Source organism: Opisthorchis viverrini (assembly GCF_000715545.1).
Source record: "Opisthorchis viverrini unplaced genomic scaffold opera_v5_208, whole genome shotgun sequence".
NCBI classification, from domain to species: Eukaryota; Metazoa; Platyhelminthes; class Trematoda; order Opisthorchiida; family Opisthorchiidae; genus Opisthorchis; species Opisthorchis viverrini.
This window is the reverse complement of record NW_008751863.1, coordinates 289,346-313,397: the sequence shown is the minus strand read 5'-3', so window position 1 is coordinate 313,397 and position 24,052 is coordinate 289,346. Positions and strand designations below refer to the sequence as shown.

Sequence of the window (24,052 nt, the reverse complement as noted above, 5' to 3'; positions counted from 1 at the left end):
AACTTGACTTGCTGCTGAACGATTTTCTAAGTCTACCGAAGCACAACGCAACAATAAAATATGGGAAGACCATTCTGTTTCCCGACACACTTGAATTCGTGTACAGTCAACTTGCTGCTGAACGATTTTCTAAGTCTACCGAAGCACAACGCAACAATAAAATATGGGAAGACCATTCTGTTTCCCGACTGTGCACACTTGAATTATTCTTCACTTCTTTGCGCAACATTTTTCAATGGTGACAGCTTATTTGCAAATTGGCTCTCGCAGTGATAGAAAGTGAGCCCAAGCGAATCAGGATCACTAGGATTTAAGTTGGCCACGTTTCGCACTAATGAACATCACAGGAAACTCCACCACTATGACTGTCAGTATGCTGAACGATATCAGGACAGTTTATGTTTGAATTATTGAGTATTCATTCATTCAGGAGCCAGCTCTTGGTTGGTCATTTCCGAGTTGGAGACAGTTGATGACGGATAAACTTCTTCATGAACGTCCCTCACAGAAAAGTGTATTGGTAGCATCCCTGGTTAATGCCAACTGACTCCGGAGACGGATAATCCTGAATTCTGTAACCATCCAAACTAGCTAAGCTTACCAGGGTATATACACTTATGGGAATAAGACCAGTGCGTTGAATAGACTGCGCGTTGTGTATGACATCTATTTAAGACGATAAGTGGTGGTTTTTCATAATCTACTTCCCAAACGCCGTACTCATTAGGAGCAAAGTAATTGGGATCATATTGGATGAAAGAGACCAGAGCTGGTTGATATCTAGTGACGTTTTAAACACTTTCTGGCGGTCCAGTGAGGTACCTGTTCACATAGCAAACAGCTGGAATCAACGTTCCTGCTTTGTTTTACGCTAATGTGTGCTATTTGAATGGATTTGACATACCCTTTATCGCGGCAATGGACCAAAACCTTTTCTGCATTATAACACTTGCAGTCCAGGAAGTTTATGTTCCAAACTTGATGACGATTTGCTGAATTTATTGGAGCTCAGTTGAACGCTTCAGTCATGTATGATCGTGGTATGCACTTCTTCTGGCAAAGCGGCGCTTCTCATAAAGATCATTCCAAAAAAATTAAGACTTCTGTGAAGTCTTGCGCATTTGACAAAAATTCCGCGGTCAGCACTTTTGCACCGACCAACTCAACCACACTCATCAAACACATTCCCCCTGCGCAATTTCCACCTCAACCACAATAGTTCATGATTTACTGGGTCAGCTCACTTGTTTTCCCTTTGTCACATGTGCCGATCAGATTAAGGTTCACAACGACGGGTTCTGCGGACAAACGGAGGTTAAACAATCATTCAAAGAGCACTTTTATCAGCCCGCGACCCAAGTCCATTCAGAAACGGAACCATTAGTGAAGGCAGTGACCAGCCGTCAAAACACCTCAGGAGTTATAATTTCAACGCGTATGTGTTTGTGTTCAGCCCCCCTAGAACAGAACAGACCAAAAACTTCGTGTCTAAAGCGTACCCTGGTATTATCTGAAGTAACTTTTACAGGAAAGCTAGGCTTTTTTATGTACCAGTTAGTTTTGCTTGGGCAACAGTCTAGTGGCAGCAAGTATATTGGATAGCCCCAAATGTGACAACTGCAGGAGCTGCTGGAGTCAATTTACTGACCCAGAACGTGTCTGGGAAAGAAAGTTGCAGTTAATCGAATTAGGTTAGACATTAGCATTAGATGAACTGAAACGAACAGACGGCAACGGAAGAAAGCGCACCCATGTCGGTGCGTCTACAGTGCCCTGGACGATCAAGTTGGCCAGTGTTTCTTGCGTGCCTGCAGAAGGGCTATACTAGTTTCCAGTTTTCCAAGAAGAGGCACAAAGCCCTACGTGAAAACCCGCGAAAGGATTATGAGAACAAAAGAGGACTGTCCAAATTTCAAAGCTATGCACGCCTTCATCGCCCAGCCAGTATACTGGAATAGGATCCAACAACCACAAATAAGGACTGTTTTCCGCATGGTGAGCGACAATGCGAAGGCGCTCCCTAGAAGTTGCATTCAAGTGCGGTGCAGTCCGGTTATTTCATGGCGTACTTTCGTTGTGGATCATTGTGTTAAAAAACGACAAGTTCAGTGTCGCTTATTATTCAAAATAGAGTATGAATAGTTCTCTCGCTTGTAGCGGAAAAAGGCGAGAATTTGGCGTTGCCGGTAGTTGCGGGAGTGAGAATTCCAAGAGTTTTCAAAACCACCCTTCGAAAACAATAACTTCGCAACCGGTTCCAAACTTTCTCCAATTGATTGAAATTCAAACGTTTACCAGTTTCTGAGTTGAGCACAACCAATCAGAGGGCAGGGATGAACAGCAGTGTTTCCACTGACAGTTCAGGGGCGTCAAGGACGAACCCTCAAAGAAGAGAGGTAGTATACTTTTACTGGACAGCTTTGTACACCAGTAGCTCGTTCGGTAATGTCAACCTGGTCTGTTAATTACTAATACGGCAAATCTCGCTGACAACTACTGATTATTGGATCATATTGGAGTATAGGCTGGTTGTATCATATTCCAGAAGTTGTCAGTTCTGGATTTTTCTAACCATATCCGACTGAAATGAGGAATACAAGACAATGGTTAAATGATTCATTTGCTAGAGGCCTTACACGGTATGCAAATTACGAGCGTACAATTAAACGAAGGGGGTTTTTCTAATACTCTGGACTTCATTGAAAGCACCTTTGCCCTAAATTTTCTGCACACTAATTTGCCTTTGACGGGAAACTCAACTGAATCCAGTAGAATCTTTGTTCAATAATGTTCTTCAACCTCACGTGCCGCACAAGGCCATCTGATGTTTCATGAGATTCAAGACAAAGCAGCATATTTTTCAAAAAGAATTACTGCTCATAAAAGTTCTGACCGCCCTCAACCAGTCTCGCCCTTTTGAAACTCATCAGGAAGGTGCATTGGCCTGGTTTTTTCAATGGCCTTATGTTCTTCTTGAACTGAAATTGTACGCATTTCGTAAACTACACACAGTTGCGTACTGGTTTCGCTTTACCAGGCAACTCATTTGGTTTTAGCTGGACCCGTTTGGGGCAAACGCCAGTGAGTTCCCATAAAAGAGACACTAATCATTCTTCATTAATGATTTTTATTGATAAGTTCAACTGTGTCTGAATGATTGGCCTTGTCGATCTGGAGTACGCAGATGACATCGCCCTCATCTTTGAAGACCTTAGCGAAGCACAAGCCCTGTTGAATAAACTGACCGCCATCATACCATCATTTGGCATGCGCCTTGCACCTTCAAAGTGCAAAGTCCTGCTTCAGAACGTGCCATCTGCGAACATATCCCTTACAATTCAAGGAGAACCACTGGAGATTGTGGAAAACTTTACATACCTCGGTAGTTGTATTAGCTCTGACGGAAGTGTGTCTGATGAAGTCAGTGCAAGAATCTCAAAGGCTCGAATCACGTTTGCTAATTTGCGTCACTTGTGGCGTCAAAAAGGCATCTCACTGGATCTTAAGGGTCGTGTGTACCAGGCTACAGTAAGGGCTGTGTTGTTGTATGGGTGCGAGACATGGCCTCTTCGGGTAGATGATGTGAGGCGTCTTCAGGTTTTCGACCACCGATGCCTCAGAAGCGTGGCTGGTTTCGGATGGCGTCAGCGTATCAGCAACGAGGCGATTAGAAAACGGGTATTTGGTTGTGCTGCAGGCACCTCAATCCGGGAAAACATCCAGCATCATCGACTACGATGGCTCGGTCATGTGCTACGCATGCCAAAACACCGTCTACCGAGACGAGTGTTGTTCTCCGTGCCTCCTTCAGGATGGCGCAAACCGCGAGGTGGATAGCACATGACGGCAAAAAGGCTTGAAAGAGATCACGAAGAGTTTGGACGTTGTTGGTGTTGTGAGACTTCCAGGATGGGGTCCCCGTGACCCCGTCTGTGCTTGGCTGGAGACATTGCAAGAAATGGCGGCTAGTCGATGTCAGTGGCGTTCGTGCTGTCAGTTTCTTTCCAGATTGTCTGATTGAGCGGTTGGAGGTGTAGGCACCTCAGTATGCTTGACATAGGCCAGCATTCGGTCCCGTCCCTCCCCCACTCTTTTTCTCTTCTCTTCACTGTAGGGCTTTTAATACAATTATATATATATAACTAAACGAACTTTATGGTTGTACGGCAGTGAAGCATCATTGGCAACACTGATGTTGCGTCTTTGATGATGATGATGATGATGAGTGGCATGCTTTAAAAATTTATCGCCCGTTCTTAACCTTCATTCTTATATCGATGGCGTGTTGCATAAAACTAGTGCGCCAGACAGCTACTGGAGTAACCTGGTAGCAACGATCACACCAACCCTCAAAGATGAATATTTTGAAAGTTAACTCCATGTTTTGTGACATTTCACGTCTTATTCACCTTGGTCCCACTGAAATTCCTGCAAGATTCCGGATCAGTTGTTCAATGCATGAAAACCACTTCTCGTCTAGAAAGACCTCCTTATCCTTGTCCTCGCTTAGTAGACGAGTGATGCAAATGAGTAATGAGATTTTTGACGATTCAGCCGGCATGACTTTTTATTGATGGATGGGCTGACACACAAGACAAGTGGACTGTGTGACGAATTTCTGGGGGCGCTCTAAGATTTGGAGTGAATGCGTGATTCTGCCACTGTACGGTCTACATAGAAGCCAATTTGGATTGATTATCGATCGGTCATTATTGGTATAATAGGGCCTGCGTATTGAGTTCACTACTTAAATTTACTTTGCCGGGACAACTCAGTAGGCGACTGATCGGTTTGCACTTATTCGCGTTGCCACATGGTTTGATGCCTTTAGCAGACTGAACTTTTGTGTGCTAACGGTAACTGTGCAGAGTAGTAACAAATATAGATGTGTATATCCTTCATCCTGCGCACAGTAGAAACTACGATTTGTCAGTTATTTTGAGCGCTATTCGGTCTGCAGAGACTCGACATAACAACTGTTTCTGTTGCGTCACCCCTTTGAAGAAACTGACGATCACAAGTAAGGCTTGAGCTCTGAAACAGGTTTTTCAAAACAAAAGAAGTTAGACACATTATAACTATGCACGCTGAGCATCCTAATGTATCTGGATAACAATATAGAAATGTGAAATTTTTAACTAAAAGGGCCTACTATCCATCCAACTTCAAGACGTGCACACTCCTTGGTGCGTAGTAACATCATATTGCCAACTATTCATGTTCCGAAAAACGACGTTTACTTGCCATTTGAGAACATAAATTCTGGGTCGAAAAAACTGCGGTATGGACAGAGTTGAAAACAAAAAATGGTCACACGAGGTAACACGATGTTATTATCCAAATACCGATGTTGCCTATGGCAACATTTCTACCGATTCCTGTACTCAAATACACATTAGTCGAGTGCACCGTCCATTTTGGTCCGCCACCATGATGAGTAATTTGTGTGTTCGTGAGGTCAGTTGCGGCCGAGTGAGATTAGTCTGTGTACATTCTGTCGGTTCATGTGCATTGTGAAGATTGGCGACCTGGTGTTCTTAGCGGACGAAAACGCAAAACACGCATCTACCGCCCGAGTAGCATCTAGTCAGTTGCCTTGGCAGGCAAACAAGAAACAAGTATACGAGCAAGTAACCTCTACACACCTTAATCTCAACAAATCATTAGCCAACCCCCTGAACGCTACAGCTAGGCGACATGATAACTGGACCAAATAGCTGTTGCTTTTGACTTCTATCCCTGGACTTCAGCAACTCAACTTCATATTCCCATGCCTTTTTTAATCCACAATACATCCAAATTATCTCAGCGCCGTCTCTTCACTAAATACAGTTTGCGGAGTATGACGTTAGAGTGGACTGCTTAGAGGCAGAACGACCTTCGGCTTTGTTTATTTGAATTGTATGCTTGGATGTAGATAAAGTTAATCCCTACAGACAACACTGTCTGAATGATTATTGACTGAAGGAAACGCATGAGACACTCACACCCGGTGTTAATCTCTTACCTTTGCCATTGTTGTAAGATTAGGTGGAGACTACTCAGAAGGTTGCTGAAAACTCTCCGACAGCCCACGACCGGTTTCGCCCTTTTTGGGGCTCATCAGGTAGGCGCAGTTTTCGTCAACCTTATGATCTACTTGAACCCAAATTAGACTGTTTTCGAGGAACCAGTCGTGAGCTGTCGAAGAGTTTTCAGCAACCTTGTGAGCAGTTTCCTTTACGAAAATATACTGCGATATCTCGAATATCGTGCCAACTGAATCAGGAGGCGGCCTGTGTGCAGCACATTCAGTTGTAGAATATCATAAACGAGAGATTCAGTTGAGTCTCTCGCGAAAACTAAATTGACTGGCAAATGAGTGTATTTCTCGAAAATCAGGTGGAGACCCCTTTGAAAAGTAGATGATACAGCAGTGCCTCGTATGAACCTGAGGCAAGCGCTTAAGGACATAGTAAATTGGACAAAATTAGGAGAGGTAAGCGGTCACAACCTGGTGTGTCGAAATGAAGACATCACCGGTGACTACAAATTGGCCACCGCTTAAATCACGTTATTTCAGCAGCATTAAATTGCATTCATTGCGTTTGATTCGCAAAATTAATCAGTATATAATGAAGGGGTATCTACTGCTTTTACCGCACAAGCCCAAAAATAAATTAAGTGCCTGATTGCACTATTTGCCAAGGCATTCTTTTGTGAAGTTTTTTGGCTCTCTTCTTTGGACATTTTGCATCAGTTTACACTAATTCTGAAGCATCATACTACTGCACACTCCGGTTTGTAAGTTTCATTATTTTTTACCAAAGCCCGAAATTTCGGAAATCGAAAACTTTATGTTGTATAGCAGCATTATGAAAGGTAGAATTCGTTAGCAAGTTAGCTATGGTGATTCTCCTAACATCACTGACATGAAATTAAACTGGAAGCTCATTCATTTAACCAGTCAGACAGACACAAGTCATCGGACTACTGCTACTACCAAAATAATTAAGGACAATTAAAGCTTTAGTTTGAACCATCTGGTAAGACCAAGACATATAATTCGGTAAACATGGGTTAAAACTAGCTCAGTTTTATTATGAGTGATATCTTTCTAAGATATAACACTACTCATTTGGTTGGAGACTCACGGATATTTCAACATAGGCTCCAGCCCTTTGTAAGTTCATCAGCCAGGCCCGGCCTTTCGATTGTAAACAATTAATTTCATGATAGGACACCGGATGGGACGTATAACAAGCCTGGCATTACTCATTTTCAAGCCAAGTTTCAAGAAAGACTCATCATTAAGAGTTTTCGTCAACCTTATGATTAGTATCACCTCAAGGATAACACTTCGATATACTGAAAAGTGAATATCAGTCTTCATGAAAAATGTTCTGATCGGGAAGGTTGTTAACAAGAGTTTCATTTGGGCTCCTCGTTATCAGAAATAAGCTTGTGAACGAGTACGTACCTCCGCAAGCCACCGGTTCTTTTCTTTTTAAATGACTCCTTCCAGAATGAGTTCACATTGGGGTCATCTTGTTAAGTGGCTCAGGTGAGTAATGCTAGCTCATTTGGTTGTATAACCGCCTGCTCTCGTAACCATTGCAGGACACAGTAAACACCCTTCTGCTTAGCACCGTAAAATTGGAGCATGATGTCAAAAATAGGCAGCTGCAAGATGGTCATCAAAGGAAACTTCACTCCCAGCAAAAGCCTCCGGTTGGCGATCACAGGCTAGTAATTAGGACAATTTCGATAAAACCATTGGTGTTGAACGTAATGGCCCACTCACCCCACGCTTAGCGTTTCCTTCTTACCAGTTGTGGAGATGATTGACGGATATGGGGTGAACCGCAGTCCAATGCCGAACCGACGTGCACGGGTGGAGTGAAGTAGCGTCCTCCGCAGTTTAGTTGCTAAGGTAGAGGTTAACTTGCCGAATCCCGTCCAAGGGTACTTTCCCTAGTTTGTTTTATTTAGGCTTTGGCCGCTCTCCATCCCCTTTCAGTTTAACTGGAGGTCAGTCGGCCTAAAAATTAATCGGCTTATTACAGCTACTCTCTTTGTCATGCTTGTCAGAACATGAATCTTGACGTTGGGTCATCCGACACAAGTAGTTGTAACCGCGACTTTGTGTTTCCAATACGTTCTGTTTACCGGATGACTGCTGGTTCGATCCCGGTCATTCTAATTCTACGAGCTTCGAGATATGCCAAATTCCTTCCATATAAAGGTGACAACTCATTCATATGCCCCCCCCCTAAGAATGCATTCGTTTTATAGCACTCGGTTGATACCTTAAACTCTGACCAAACTACTGCATTAAGTTCCACGCGAATTCGCCGATTAGTTTCGGGTATTGCAGACCCAAAATCATCTCAAAAATCATTGTGGTTGTCTTCGTTGAAGACTTTAAGCCAGCAGGAGACAATCAACAACCGCCGAACAAAAAATACCGTAAAAAGTCATATTCGATAAAATGATGATTTTGTACATGAAACTTATCTTTTTGTCAAGCAACCTAACTTGATTCTCGTGTTTTTATTTGGTTATGTGGAAACCGCCAGTAAACTTGATACTAAGGTTTCTCAAAGCTCACAGTGGTATAAGCTCGCTTATGTTTACCTTAATCGAGAAAGGTAAATTGTAATTAACATAACGATAGACCATACAGATAAAAAGGATGTCTTGCTACGTATTTTCCCGAGGTTGATTCCACTGACCAAGAATTTTCATAACAAACGGTTATGAAGAACAGGTGGGCGCCGCAGACAACTGATATCTCAGTTATCTAGGTGATAAACGGGGATTTAACACCCATTATTACAGTCGTTTTACAAGGTCTAATTTGGTAAGCTGTAGGTGTTTGCGAGATTTGTGGAATCGGCATGACGAAAAGGAATCCTGTTCAAACGAGAATGATGTGAATGCAAGGTATATTTGGTAGTTATGTTCACTTCCTGTCTGGCCAAAAAGAGGAATGTCGCCAAAGACTTCGTTGGACGTGGTTGAAATCATTAATACTGGTAAGGGCCAGTATAACCAGCATTGAAACATTGGTGTTTTGCCTCCGGATACCTCAAAGAGAATCACCGCGTTTGCCGGGTTATTCTATTTTAATACGGTTGTATGAAAGTAGAAGCTAGTTTTTTTGAGGATCCATTACATATGGCAGCCTTAAATAGATACATCTACTGGTATTGTCTGATGGAATTTCGGAGAAAAATGTTATTTTACCTGCTACAGACTGTATTAGGCCTTCCATAGATCGAAGTTGTTTGGCGAACTGTCAACCTTGCAACTTTTTGCACGGTTGATTGTGGTTTTCAGTTTCATTGTTTGACATTCCACCTAGAAGATTAGTTTTTACCCGATCATCTCGAATGACTTGAGTGACTTGGTCTTTAGTGAACGATCATCTTTTTTATTCACTTCCAAACCAGGAATTTTTGAACAGACAAAAAGTTGAGCTAGAGTTCAAAATAAAAGAAGCACAAAGTTTGCGTGCAGGCTTGGAAAACTGCCGCCTTCGACTGTTGGAAAGTATTCCGCCAGGGTTGAAAGTTGAAGACCCATCGCCCGAACTCGTCCACGGTTATGAATCGACAGACTCGGCAATTGGGATGAACGAACATGAGAACGAATCAGACCAAAATCGGGCAACCCTTCAGTCGGATCAAACAACTAAACCAACCAAGCATATCCCGGTATTCTTGCGCGACCGAATATCCGTTCACTTGCTTCACACACTGCAGTGGCTGGTAACATATCACGTACGTCCTTTTTTACATCGATTACATATCTCCTATAGAAGAGTTTGTGATTCACCGGAGACGACGCCATTCTGCACATTCTTTTCTTTTTGTGTATACCTCTTCGTTAGTGATCGTATAATCCACACGAAATTCTGGAAGCGGGAAAAGAACGATTCCACTCTAGCTTCCATTTGACTCTTTAGAACACCCAGTTGGATTGGCAAAAGTTCAACTTACGTCTATCTTTAGAGCATTAGGAATAACTTCGATAGCTATGTTAGCTATGAAAACCGGCTTTGTTGATCCTACACTACTATCGCGGCGTTGATCCCCACTGGTGCCGAATGACTCCGACAAAAATCTTTACGCACAAATGCAAGCACTTGCCACCCAATCCCTCATACTTTTTACTGCTTCATGTTAAACGAAGATTGAATAAAATCGCGCTCGGTCCATTGTATGTTATCTATTAGGGAATGGCTTTCAACCCGGAGGTTTAAATACGCGGATAGATTCACAAAAACTCAGGTTTCAAATCAGAAACCTACGGTCTTACATTCTTGTGATGTGCAACATTGGGCACACCGAAAGTGACAGTAATTTAAGGGAATCTTCTGAAGGGACTACATTAGAGCAGCCATTGGGACGTAACTTATTTAGGTTTACAGCCTCACTGCATCTATATTACCAGAAAAGACCTTCATTGTGCGCGTATGTGTGTGTGGACGAACCTAATGTGCGAGAAAACACCTTTCGAATACACACTGAATGGCAGTTTCTCTGTGTGACTGACAGGAAGCTTGCATTCCTTTCTACAATTGGCATAAAAATGTCTGTTAACCGGGATTCTCTAATGGATGCATATTATATCAACTAAACTGCCTTACTTGGGGATACGTACAGCAGAAATGGTCGATTCTGTGGTCACACGAACTGTTTATCAAATGTTCTCGCCTAAGCAAGGATTAACTGTCGCTGTACAAGATCAAAGCTAGTCCCAAAAGAAGAATCCACTTAAGGAAGGTGTACGTCGAACGACACTCGTGAGAATTTTTCACCTCACAACTCAGTGTATACATGAAAGCGTTCGAACTCGTATGTTCTGTTCGCTGGACGGTGCACTACCAATCGAGTTGTTTGTTCATGTATCGGCAGTTTTAACTTACGGACGATGCATCCATCAGTTCCCAACTTACCTCCGTTTCGCCTAACAGCAGTTCTCTACTTTATAGGGGGGGCGAGATGACCCAAGTGGTTAGAGCGTGAATTTACTAACCGGAAGGTCCGTGGTTCGAATCCGACCTTCGCCACTCGACTTCCCCTGTCTAGGCTTGGGCAACCTGGCAGTATCCCAGCCCTCGTGCATCCTTCGGATGGCATGGCAGCTAGGCACCGGAAGGGTGCTACAGCTGAACGCTTCTTCTACTTTATAGTTTCCTTAGATAAATATCCGAACATGGTCTGCAACGTTAGTGAACTGCTACATTTTGAGGACAGGAATCTTACTTCGACTGTCGGTTGTGTAAACGGCCTGAAAACCATGAGTTGTGGAATCTCAATGACGCACGTAGCTTCCCAGAGTGGAATAGCTCATTCGTAATAGGGAAGGTAATCACGACCAGATGGTCACATTTTAGTTGCCCTGTATGGCGTCTGTCCTCATAGCTTGCAGCAGACTCAAGTCGAGTTTCACAACAACCTTCAGGGGCGTTCAGTTCCGTGAAATTTTTGTGCTATTATATTCTTTTTGTCAAACTTGAGTAACAGCACTAGGACCCCAAATTCAACCGGCCTTCGATGGTCTCTTCTAACTGAGTCCGTCTAGTCCTAAGTTTCACAGCTATTGTTTGAAAAGACCGTTCACTTCTAGGCACTTTAACCGAACAAAACTTTAGAGCAAGTTGCTTATCACTGTGATATAAAATCATTTCATTTTACTTTTTAACATCCTAAAGCGATAAAACATTCTTTAGAACAGTGTACTGACATTAGGCATATTTGGTATATTTGTGAACTCATGACAGGACGGAACACCTATGTTTTGAAGTACTGTTTACAACGGTCAGCCCATGTTAATGTGTCAACAGTGGCCAAGGAGACCATCATCAGTGAGTAGTTCATGAATCTTCAATGTGATTCGAAGCCAAAACCTTTCGCTTACTAGCTGATTATTATGTCATTTAGCTACACAACATAGAAGCTATGTCACCAACTTATGCCCAAATAAGAAATACTAGAATCTCCTTACCGCAATGGTAGGCGTAATTTCTTTTGCTGGATGTATAAGGATGGAATTTGGCGTAAAATATTCGGATTGTAGTTATATTGGTTGATACTTTAGTAGCCTGCGTGTCACTGTTTGGCTTACCAAAGAACGATTTTTCATCTACCGGTTACCACTAAACTACTAGGCCTCGCCGTTCGCTAACAAAGTATTGTACGGTCAACTCAACCAGCTTTCTGTTTCAAGCTCGTCCACTGTACAGCCTGAAGAACCGTTTTTTGACCACGTGGACAAACAGTTGCTGTCCAGCCACTGTCTGTCGATAGCAGTTTGCTACCAAAAGTGGGGTGAATGAATAACCCTTCGTCTCCTTTTTCTTTATTGATGCCACAAGTAGCTCAGGGATGTGATGTACAGACGGCAAAATACGACCGTGTGATTCAAATTTAAGTTGTTGCGCTGGACTACGAGATATTAGAAAAAACTTGTTGCGTAGGAAGAATCTACTAGCAAACGAAGAATACCGGGTTACAATTAAACAGCTGTCTTGTACTCCAGCAAAGACTTCCAAACCTCGGTTTGTAAGATTTCTTTATCTGTCTCACTCATTCTTAGTAGCAGAAGTGGGATTATTCATTCTTTGTACCATAAAAGCGCCCGTCAAATTGAAATCGATCAGTCTTCGACAACAAAAGTCTTATGAATATTTAAAACCGTCTGTCTCTGATGCAGTACATTTGACAATCTGAATTGTTTATACACCGGCCGGTGATATAACCCATTGGACATAAAACCTTTGTATAAGTTGAGGTTATGTGCACTGGAAATGGTCCGTGGCACATGACGGTTTCATCTAGAGAGGTGAACTCTGTAATTTATCTTAACCCTGGAGCTTGAAAATGTGTCCTAGACCGACAGACGAGTACTGATTATTTTTAGATGAAAAGGGGTTGGTTTATCGAGTAGGGCCCGTCCTACTCAGTTTATGATACTAGGAGCTCTCTGTGTCAAGAAGGTCTCAGTAATTGAACATGTGTCGACCGAACGTAATCACTGCAGGTGCGTAGATTCTGCAGGGATCCTTTAAAGGAGTTAAATATAAAGTTTGGCCTCGACCTTAGACTGCTCGCAAAGTTATGTAAAAATGAGAAAAATTGAAAAAAATTAGGAACCCCTGTCAGACAAGCAGTGCCACTCCTTGTCCACTCCAACGTGCTACCATCAACGGGGTTGCTAGATTTGTGGCATGCTTGGCAGCGGATAATCGGAGGCCCATACGACTTTCGTTGTTGTTGTTCACCGACACACAATGGTCCCCTTTTCAGTCCGAGTCTCTTCACGCAACTACTTTGTACGCATGATACGATTTACACAGTTTACTTAGAGTTTGATTTCAAAACCATCCGTGGTCGCATATCTTGTGCCCCCGAATTTACGGATTTTTGATCCAGCTGGCAAGCAGTGACAGTAAATGACAAGGCAACCAATATGTCTTGGAAATCCAATATCAGCGCACCGTCGGCTACTAAATTCGAGTGCTTCCTTGGCAGACGTGACAACGTGTGGCTACTCAGATGACGCGTTTCATTCCAGAATTGTTATTTACTCATTTGAACAGCTACCTTTAAATGATTTGTATTTCAACATTCATAGGCTCAACGTTGACCATTCTGCGTTCGGATATCGCGCTTACGGAGTAACTGAAACTCGTATCCAGTAGATGCTGTTCGTGACACACAAATCCGGAATCCCATGCTTCCTGAAATCATACCAACTCCATTATCATTTCGTACGAACTTTCGAAACTGGTCCATTAGACCTGCAAATTTCCCAGTGGCGAGCGAAAGTCACCTTTCAGCTACATCCATAACTTATTTACATGGCGGCACCCAGCACCATTTACCTTTCAGCCGCGTAGATTAAGTACAAGCAGTTCGGGTCAACTGACTTCTCCAATGGCGGTCTCTTAAATGCAAACTTTAGCGACTCATTTGAAAGTCTTTCTCCACGGAATGGTGGCGTTCGTACAGTACGGAACTGGAACCTTAAACCTTGTTTACGTCTAAAGTACTTGACAATGGTGTTAATATTAGCTAGTGATAAATGCACTCATCCTATGTGCGTAATCGAATATCGTGAAAAAAGCCAAAACATTTCAGATTAATGGGTTTATGTGTATGTGTGGAACCGGCGCCTTCAGTTTTTGGTAGGTGTCCACATACTCGACAATCTTGAATGCTCCGAGGAAGTAAACAATCATAATATTTCCAACAATATAGAACCAAAACGGCTTTCGCGTTGGCATGCGTTGTAAGATGTTTGACTTATACGATCAGGTTCGCTGGCTTATGTGTGCCCTGGTGGGAGCCAAATTATATAGTTACCAACGGACTTTCAGTTTATTTGGTTCTTTTCTTCACTGAAGGATTTATCCTCTCTCCATTCCTCTATCCACTCTAAGTACCGGTGATGTGTTTAACAATACCAGCCGCAGTAAGGAGCGATATTTTTTGAAGAGAGCGGGATAGGGTGTAATCTCACTGAGTGAACTCACTCTACTGACCGATTTATATTCAGGTCACGTAGTAGTAGATGGGTTTTTCGTTAGGACCCGTAGGTTTGTCTTTGGGATCATAGAATCATAATGAAGTGGATTTGGATGACTTCGCTAATGAAGCTGTCTTTAAGGGTATTCTCCCAAGTCACTCACCAACGAAACAATCTCGATGGGATAATCAGACTGTTTTGGAAAGTTTTTGTTGCTTCATTCAGAGTTATTCAATGTCCTCGTCGAAACTGTTTCATTCTGTCGGAGGTTTGCGACCACGCATAAAAGGCGAAACAGGATTTCCATGCACGTTTCGTACTTAGGACGCAGAATGACTGCTTTCTTGGCGCCCAGCGAGACACACGAGTGGGGCTTTCCGCCAAAAATTTCATGACTCACTGGATGGTTGGCGACGGCAGCCGTCCCCGAAATTGGCGTTCAGAATACTCGGCGGAAACTTAGTATCACACTATGCAGATGGTTTGTAAATTTAAAAAAACACGTAAAATGTACGTTAAAATTTCTGAACTACTTTAAGAATTCGACTGAATGACCAACAATCAAACCTGCTGTGAGCGAGTTATTAGTTTCGGTGGAATTATTTGTTAATTTTCCACCAAGGTGCAGGCTGATGGATTTTTTAAAAAGGTGTGAATAAAATAAAACGTTAGGGGGCACTGGTGTTGACTAATAATCACTTTTCACTCGAATGTAGGGAATTTATTGAGGAAAGATGCACTTGTGATTGCCAGATCACCTGTATATTCCTGTGCTTTTTATCTCGTTAGAAAATGTACGTCTAATACTGTTTTTTACGCAGAATTTTTCTGTCTGAAAACCTCAGTGGAAGGTCATTCGCTTTCCACCACTTGGTGTACCCACATAGGCGCGTCTGGTCAGAGTTTTCCTATCACAATGCATCCAAAGCAGGTTGACCGTGTCGTACACTCCGGTTCCTTGCACTGATAAAGTAAATAGACACATGTTGACAGACCACCACAAGTACAATTCGATCGAGTGTACCCAAGCGCAAAACCTGATTGTCAATCAGACGTGCAAGTACTGTCAAGTCCTTTTCAAAATGAACGTTTGTCACACGTTGGTTTAGTCCAGTGACTTAAATTTGGAAGTAGTCCTTAGTGGAAAAATTTCAAAGAATCGGGGGAACTGAAACACCATATCTGAGGGCATTAGGTACTGGTGGTCTGATTCATTTGAAATCAAATTCAACTGACATCGGTCCTCATTAGTCTGTCCTTGTTTTATTTTTCATAGATACATACACCCAGGTAGTAGTGGCAGAAAATGGTGGAAGGAGAGAGCTTGGAGCCAGCCAGTGAAATCCTACATGGGCAAAAGTTTAGAACGTTGCAAAAAAGTTAGCAAATGAGGCCTAAGTAGATTTGTATGACCCGACGTGCACGGGCCCATGGTATTCACCGGTCGAAAAACTGCGAATCTGTTTCAGCTCAGATGTCGTCCTATGTGGACGGCGGGGGACAATTTGTACTGAAAGACCATAACTTTCGTCAACTGATCGGCTGGTGAAGGGCACGAATAACATTAGAGCTTCGGGAGATTCGCGGTGTTGGCGATTCACACTAGTGATAAAACAGCCGTACAACGCCTCTCGACCTTGTAACATCGACTGGCCAAACTTAGAGAATGAAGTATTGACTGGAAAATTGTCAATCCCTTGCTTAAATTTTCTTCAACACTGCGCGAAGCAGAGACTGTCGGTGAGAGGACGAAGATTTTCGCTGCGGAGTTATTTATTAGAAAATGCCAACTGAACAGTTACAGACTGTTGGACAGGGGAGCGGAACTCTCATCTGCATCTTCTTTACAAAATTAAATTTCCATTTTCATCTGGAACGCGTCTTCCTGAACTTTCCTGGATATTCATTGACTGTTACTCGATTGCAAGCCAATTCTATAGAGCGACTCCACAAATTCCGTAATGGATCCCACTTTCCAAGAGACGCAAAGCGGAATCACGAGAAAACATACTACTCGCATGCCCCCATCAGTAGTATCACCGTTATACCGGTAGTATATGAATTGAATGACACGGGCTGATGAACGATCAGTTGACACAAAATTTCACACCCATTCTGACCTGACCTGAAATGAAATGAAGGTGTACACCACAGTCGTTTATTTATTTAGCTTACTGTGCAGCCAAATTCGATGGTTTGTACCTCGGTGTAAAACCGTTTTATGTGTCCCGCCTATAGTTCATCGTCCTCTAAAGCGACTGGCTTTTCGTATTAGTTAGAATGCATTCCCTCGATCTACCGAAAATATAAGTGGGAAATGACTGTTCTCGATGACATGAAGGCATAGAATGGTCCGTCTTTGATTGAGAACTATTGTTTTTTTCAATAAGTGTGCAGTAGCAAAACGCTTGGTGCTGTTTTAGCGAGACCGATCTAACTCCGACGAGAGCCTATTGTCGGTTTCTTCATTCAGAAGTCAACAGGTGTAGGTATCCTTTGAATTTCGGTGAATATTTATTGTCTTACATGAATGCCAGTCTGTGAGTTCATTGACCCATTTGCCTACTGAATTAATATGAACAAGAGATAAAATGTATCTCCGGATTACGGCACTCAACTGAATGCTCAATCTAAGGATCATACTAATTTCAGATTGACAAGGAATCAAGATATCCCAGATATCGGGGCAACGGTAGAAATACACACTTGCCCACTAGGCATAGAGTGATCATATCATATGTTTTGTCTTTTGTGCCGACAGTCCACCGTCACGCTAAATTCAACACTGACTAATTGACTCAAAGAAACGTAAGAAGACACTGACTTCTTTGTCCTGTTCCGCCAATAACGAATCTTTTCAGTGGTATCAGTATGTTTTCCACTGAATTCTACTAGAATTAATCACCTGTTTTGTAGACAGGATTATCCCAAACACACGCGAAGCTCTAATAAGTTGGAAATGGGATGAACAGTGCTGCCCAATGACTAAAGCAATAGTGTTCACCGCTATTCATTGCCCCATTTGTGAATAACAACCATGTTTATGTAAACATTGGTTCTGGTCGATACGTAAACAGTCATGTGCTTCGGTCAACCGTCACCCATACAGTATTTGATAATCAGGACAGTTTCGCTAAAGACAAATATTATTCTTGTAGATTATTCTGACTTCTCTTGGAAAGTATATTAACTGAATTATGATTATTCGTGCATACCTCGAGTGTCAAGCTGCTCATGTGTTGTTCACAACATCCGATTAGTTGCAGCAGTCAGTAGACACTTCACGACAAGGCCATGGGAACAGTCACTTCATTCTCGATTCTATGAACTGGGCGTCTTCTGGTAACTAAATGAAATTCCAGTCAGAAATCGAACAGGAAATTTGCAGGAATCTTTCTTTGTTGGCCTGAGAAAAAAGCTGAGTTATGGGGAACTAGCATGTGAAAATTACAGGGCCGTTTCATGATGCCCCTTCCTCGAAAGAGACTTTGGTTATTCGATTTATACACTCACTTGCAAACAACTTTGGTTTTGCAAGAGGCTCACCTGGAACCCAGGTGAATCTCTAATTTGTGATTCCCTTCTCAACTGAATGTGCTGCATCAAGCAATCTCGTGTTTCAGTTGGTACGGTATTCAAGTTGTGTCGCAATACATTGCATACATGTTTCGCACTACTCATAAGGTTGCTGAAAACCCTTCGACAGCCTACGATCGGTATCGTCCTTCTTGGGGCGGTTTGACAAAAGATTTCGCGTTGTTAATTACGTCTGTTGAGAAGCAGGCTCTTTGATTGCACAACCCTGCACAATTTCCCGATATAGATTCAAGCACCACTTAGTCCCTTTCTCCGACGCCGCTTCGTTTCCCACTTTCGGAATGGTATGCTCACGAAAATACAATGTGTGGAAATTGTTACCAGCTTTTGTGGACCTTGAGTATACACTTTTTGCGATGATTGTCGCGTTGTCTGTCATAATCTTTCCTTCTGACGGTAAAACACTTTTCAGAGTGAGGTGTACAGCGTTCTTTGATGAGTTCGTGATCGTCGGAACAACCAGTACGGACAGTAGTAGATTAACACGACTGATTCACGGTTTAGCCATACTGTTGGTTGGGTCCATTCGGAATGATTTTGGTAAGAAGAGTTACGTTTGGTTTACGTATGGACGTTTCCTCGTTTTTGACCTCAAGAACGCTGCAGCCTAAATGGCACCTTATTTCATGAACTGACAGTTTTCATGACGTACGCTACACAATAGGTGTATCATGTCAACGGTCTAAGAAGCAGGTTATTACCCGTTTGGTTTCGTTGAATCATCCCACAATGATCGTTACACGAATCTTCTGCCTCAAGTGTATGATATCTTAGCGACGCTAGCATCTGGTAGTGTATCTTCTTTGCTGTCCTGTCCGAGAAAAGACGTTTCAATGGGTATATTCGACAACATACCTACGAACTGCTAAATTAAAGGCTTAAGCCTGCGATGAGTCGTTCACTCCAGTTTTGAAAGAACGCTAAACTCACACTGCACTGTTTCTTCTCTGTTTTCAAAACAGGTCCTTGATACAAAAATTCGAGTTGATCAAGATCTTCGCGACAGTGTTCTAGATGATTTGAGGCTTGAGATGAACTACTGAACTGGAGCTCAATCATCATCGGTCATCCGGGCTGATTGACTACAAGTCTCAACGGTCCAATCCGTCGCAAGTACACAATCTCAAAAGAAAACTGCCATCCACATATTTACAGCCGTCTCTCCCCTACATCTTGCTCACACCTTTGCAGGGCAGATTCATACGGTCTTCCTTTTCATCCTGGATCCACACCACGCATCCCGAATGTATCCATATGATTCCCAACTTGACCCTTGATGCCTTGTGACAACAGTAGAGATCGTTTTCTATTACATATTATTTGATCCCACCCGAATAAGAATACTTACTGCGTATGAACTACAATTATGGTCAACACTCGATATAACTGACGCCTGCTATGGTGGGATGCAGGACTTAGCCTTTGCTTACAAAGCCTTGTCATAATGACGTGGGGATTCGAGTGGTTTCTATTCGTTTAGGGTAAGACTAAGACAATCACATTAGTTAACGCGAGTCCGAACTCCGTTCAGCAAAGGTGAGGTCTACTATTGAATATTACCCTGCTCGTTGGAGAAAATTGCGTTTCGGTGTGAGTGAATGTGGTGACCACCGATCATATCATCACATCATAACCGATGGTGATCCACCATTCCGAGTTGCATTATGGTGAATGTCTCACCAAGATTAATTTTGTTACATGTCCCGGAAATGCCTCGTATTCGACCTATCCTGACCTCACTCCAGGGAGTAGATGATAAAACTCTGCCGACCACGAGCTTACTTTCGTTCTCGCACCAAGAAATATTCGATTAGACAAGTTGGTTGGAAATTGGTAGGAGAACGCTACTGATTTCAGCCAACATCCAATAAAGCCACGAGGTCCATATCCTAAAGAGTGCACGATTTGACATTACTACCTTCTAGACGCCCAACTTCTCATGCTTTTGTCAGTTGTATCGGAGAAGATTAAGTGAGGAAAATGCCTGTTCATTATAGATGACGCCTCGCTATTCAAAGCCAACGAAAATTCCAACTGAATTTGCTGCACTAGATATAGACCATAATGAAATTATCTGCTACCGAACCTGAAGCCTGGTTGGTATTTACGTGACATCAAAAGGTAGAAATGATTGATCCGAGAGATGAGTTATCAACTATCTGAAGTTTACGATTTCAAGTGTAAGACCAGATAACTCGTTTCACTTTGTGTTGGCTCAAGACAATCGCCTAAACAGTAGTTTCTAAATCTTGGTAGTTCGGATGCGTTGACTAGCCATTAATCGGGTGGCAGTTGATCTGTTCGCCGGCATTGGCGATATCATCACATTGTGATGAAAAGTTTGCAAGCTAATTACGGCACTGAAGCATCGGTGTTGAACACTGATGTCATACTGTCGATGAATGAATGATGAATTGCAAGCTAATTACCAAGCTAGGCGAACAGATCAGCTTCCACCTGATCAACGGTCAATTGTTTAGATGGCACAATAGATGCAAACTGACAAATGCCACTCGAACATTAGATATTTGCACTCTGGCTCATCCGGTGACCCTACTCTTAAACCCCAAAAGTCTTCTGAACCAAGTAGATGCTCGGCAACCTCCAGCGCTTTTTCTTGAAATGCATGAACATATTCGGAATGTGGTCTCGTCAGATATGCCTTTGAACCTCAGATGCCATCCCAAAGGAGTTATGCGCCTGAGCAACGTTCGTTTGGCCTTCTCGGAAAGAGAAACGTTATCAGTGCACTGAAGTTTCTTGACGGCAGTTATTCGAATCGACTATTTAGCGTACAAGTTGCATCAGTTTCAAACGAAGGGAGCTACAGGACGGAGAGACACCATTTTGGTTAGACTTTATGGATGCTTATTGTCCATAACTGAGGATATTGTGTTCAAAACTCCAAGGAATCCTGTTGAACAAGCAAGTTTGGAAAGCAATTTTTCGTTACTGTGAGGTTCAGTGTAGTTATCGTAGCGAATGCTTTGAAATAATTTAGGGAGTATCTGGTAGATGTTCACAAATTTCCTGTATCCCCAAATCAACTGATTGTAAAGTTGGACTTATCCGGTACTAACTCCAACAGCTAGATTCACATAGAACAGTGGGTGGGGTGCGGTCACCTATAAGAAGTGATAGCTTAAACGATTTGTCATTAGATACAGTAAATACTGTGAAACATAAACAGCACTCTTCCACTGCCTAACTACCAAGCACTAAAGCCAAAAGATTGAGACTGCCAGGTTGTCAAAACCCGGACAACAGAAGTCAGAAATTCAGATGAGTTCAAACAAATTGCGTTTGGAAAGATGGTTTGCGTTCCAATCTGAGCCTTCCTGAACATAATCCAGGATTAGCCTAAGCAAGTAGGCTCTCGTGAATGTGTAAGAACTTTTCAAATTTGGACTCTTTTTTTTGATGCCCTGTAGATTAGTACCCGATAGCTCTCGAAGCTTTTTCTTGGGCAATGAAAAGCAAACTGCTGCTATCCGTCGACCACAGCAACGCAAAACAGGTGTGCAATCACAGTCGGTTTCCGGAGGCAACAAATTGGACTTCTAAGCTTTGCTATAGCTTTCTGTCTGGTACCATAAACGGTGGCTACATACCTAAATTCATGAAATTTTCACGGATCAGGTGCCTTGATTTTGTGGGTTATTCCGTCGAGCCAACAAACAGCTTAGGTTAGTTAGGCTTCAACATTCATACCCTGAATTGGATGGCCCGAATATAAATTTGGGGGGTAGTCGGTTACCGACTTCCTGATAATCCCAACATATGAAAGCGACGGTGGGCCGTCGAAAAGACTTCAGCAACCTTACGAGTAGTGAGCTGTCAGGAACGCATGGATTACTCTTTGAAGTAGTGCTATGCTAGTGGACCGATGAATCCAACTTACTTATAGTATCACCTCGTTTATGGATATCTTCGGCCGTTTTGTGGCCTTTCTCGGCAGAACTTCCTTTTCGTGTTTTACATTCAGTCACCGGCTGTCCTAGCAGAAATACATGATAACACATAGTGCATGGGCTAGTGCTCGGGCGTGAACACAGTTCATTTAAATGCCATGGTTTTTAGGATGTCAACTTGTTAAAGTTGTCAAATCACTGAGATTTTAGTGCTATTTTGTCAGCCCATCAAGGAAACTGCATCAACACTTGATTCGAACACAGTTTCATTTATCAAAAAGGGATAAAAGCCCCTCCGATAAATTAATGAAACCTAGAAATTCAGAACGCAGAATTCTAGTTTCCCACCGAACTTTTCAATACGTAATTAGAGACAGTTTCTAGAGACAGAGACAATTTCTAAGTCACAAAAACGAACGGGTTTCCAGTTATCGGATATGAAATAGAAATGACGAACCAGCTCCGCGGTTATTCTCGGCCCTTCAACAGCCTGAGCGCCGCCTGCGGCCAACACTTCGAAGTCTCTTCGCCACTTACGCGTTTCAAGTAGTCTGTTCAAAGAGGAAGTCTCACAGTCTTCCATCTGATAAGCTATCCCTTAAAGGGCTTCCCAACATCAAATCAAGTTCCGTAAAACTGATTATTGAAGAACTGTAGTGGCAAATCCTACCTAAATCAAGCTGAATTTGGTGCGGATCAACCAGTCATGTTCGGATGGTATGGAAACTAGCTAATGACCCGGATATATAGATTCAGCTATTCCTACGTATCGATGAGGGGCAAACTGCCGATGACTCTCATAGAGGAAGAAGTAGCTGTGTTTTTCAGCACGAGCTGTTCTGCAGGGCGAAAATTCAGCTCAACTTTAAAGATCTTCTGATTACCCGCAAATATTTCTCTGGAAATCTCCCCGACCGGAACACGCAGTGTACCTACACGTGAAGGTTTACAGCTTTTTAGAGTGCAGATTATAATGGATTTAAAAGTTGTAGATGTGGCGGAATATAGGTAGCTCGGTTGATCTGCCTGAGTTTTGGCCTGTCCGCCGAGCTTGGCAATTAAAACTCAAACGTTTCATCAATGCGAGAGTCAACCCTGGTCATGACTCCGGAAGCTGCATACCTTGTTGAACCGGATTGATGCATGTAGACTGTTCGACACAGTAGATTGGATATTCAAGTAACGAGCTACTTTAGGGTAAACAGATGTATACAAGCTCAAAAAAATTAGAAGCTAGTTGCAGTAAGGAACCCATCTTCCATATTCCGGACTTAGCCAGATTAATTTGATATGATACTTTGAGGGAATATCTGTTTAACTATGCCTACCTACCCAGGTCCGAACTTTTTGTCCCTCATGTGTGTTTCGCAAACCTCGAACATATGCTACTGTGCCAATGGGTGGTCCATCAATGTGGGACACTGAGGCAGATATCAAAGTATCGGTAGAAGTAGGATGAAAAACTACCTCACTATGGTGTGGATTGCCTTGTGGGAAACAATGAGGAAATAATTGTTAGTGCCTACCATATTGTAGCAACTCAAATAATACGCATGGAAAACTTTGGCAAGTTGGCATACGATTGCCGAAGATAGTGGAGTTGCGCGCGCTCTTTGTCAGCTCAGTCGTCTATTTGAAAGAAGCAGAAAGAACCAAGTAATTGCCAGGTAGAAGTGCACCGGATTCGTTTTACTGGCTGCAAAACACGGTAGAATTGAGACCAGGTGAATTGTCAGCCTTAGTCATGTTCGTCCAGTGCTTATTTGGGCGCTGCAGTCTATAGGTTTGTTTGAGACTGACTTCTCGAATGGTTCTTAGGCTTTTCCAACTAGCTGAAGGGACTATAGTTGGTGTATTAAAGAGGCTATCTGAATTGGGGACCTATGAATCAGTTGTGGGTGTGTATCAAGTCATTGTTACTACAGGACCGAGGTAATCAGGTGAGGCAGTGAATGAAGAGGATTTGACAAGATAGCATAAGCATCCCATAGAGGAAATCTAGAAACATTTTGTTGTAAAAGCAGTAA

General features: G+C 42.6%; 1 protein-coding gene across 1 annotated transcript in view; it reads left to right on the top strand.

The window, feature by feature from the left end:
* The window catches only part of T265_08209 (hypothetical protein), a gene marked incomplete at both ends in the record, with an annotated part of 149,930 nt that extends 130,476 nt beyond the window's left edge, over positions 1 to 19,454 (top strand). The window contains 2 exons of the mRNA XM_009173944.1: positions 9,435 to 9,764; positions 19,077 to 19,454. Coding sequence (XP_009172208.1) covers positions 9,435 to 9,764; positions 19,077 to 19,157 — 411 coding nt within the window. The remainder of the gene's footprint in view (positions 1 to 9,434; positions 9,765 to 19,076) is intronic.
* Positions 19,455 to 24,052: the final 4,598 nt, after the last annotated feature.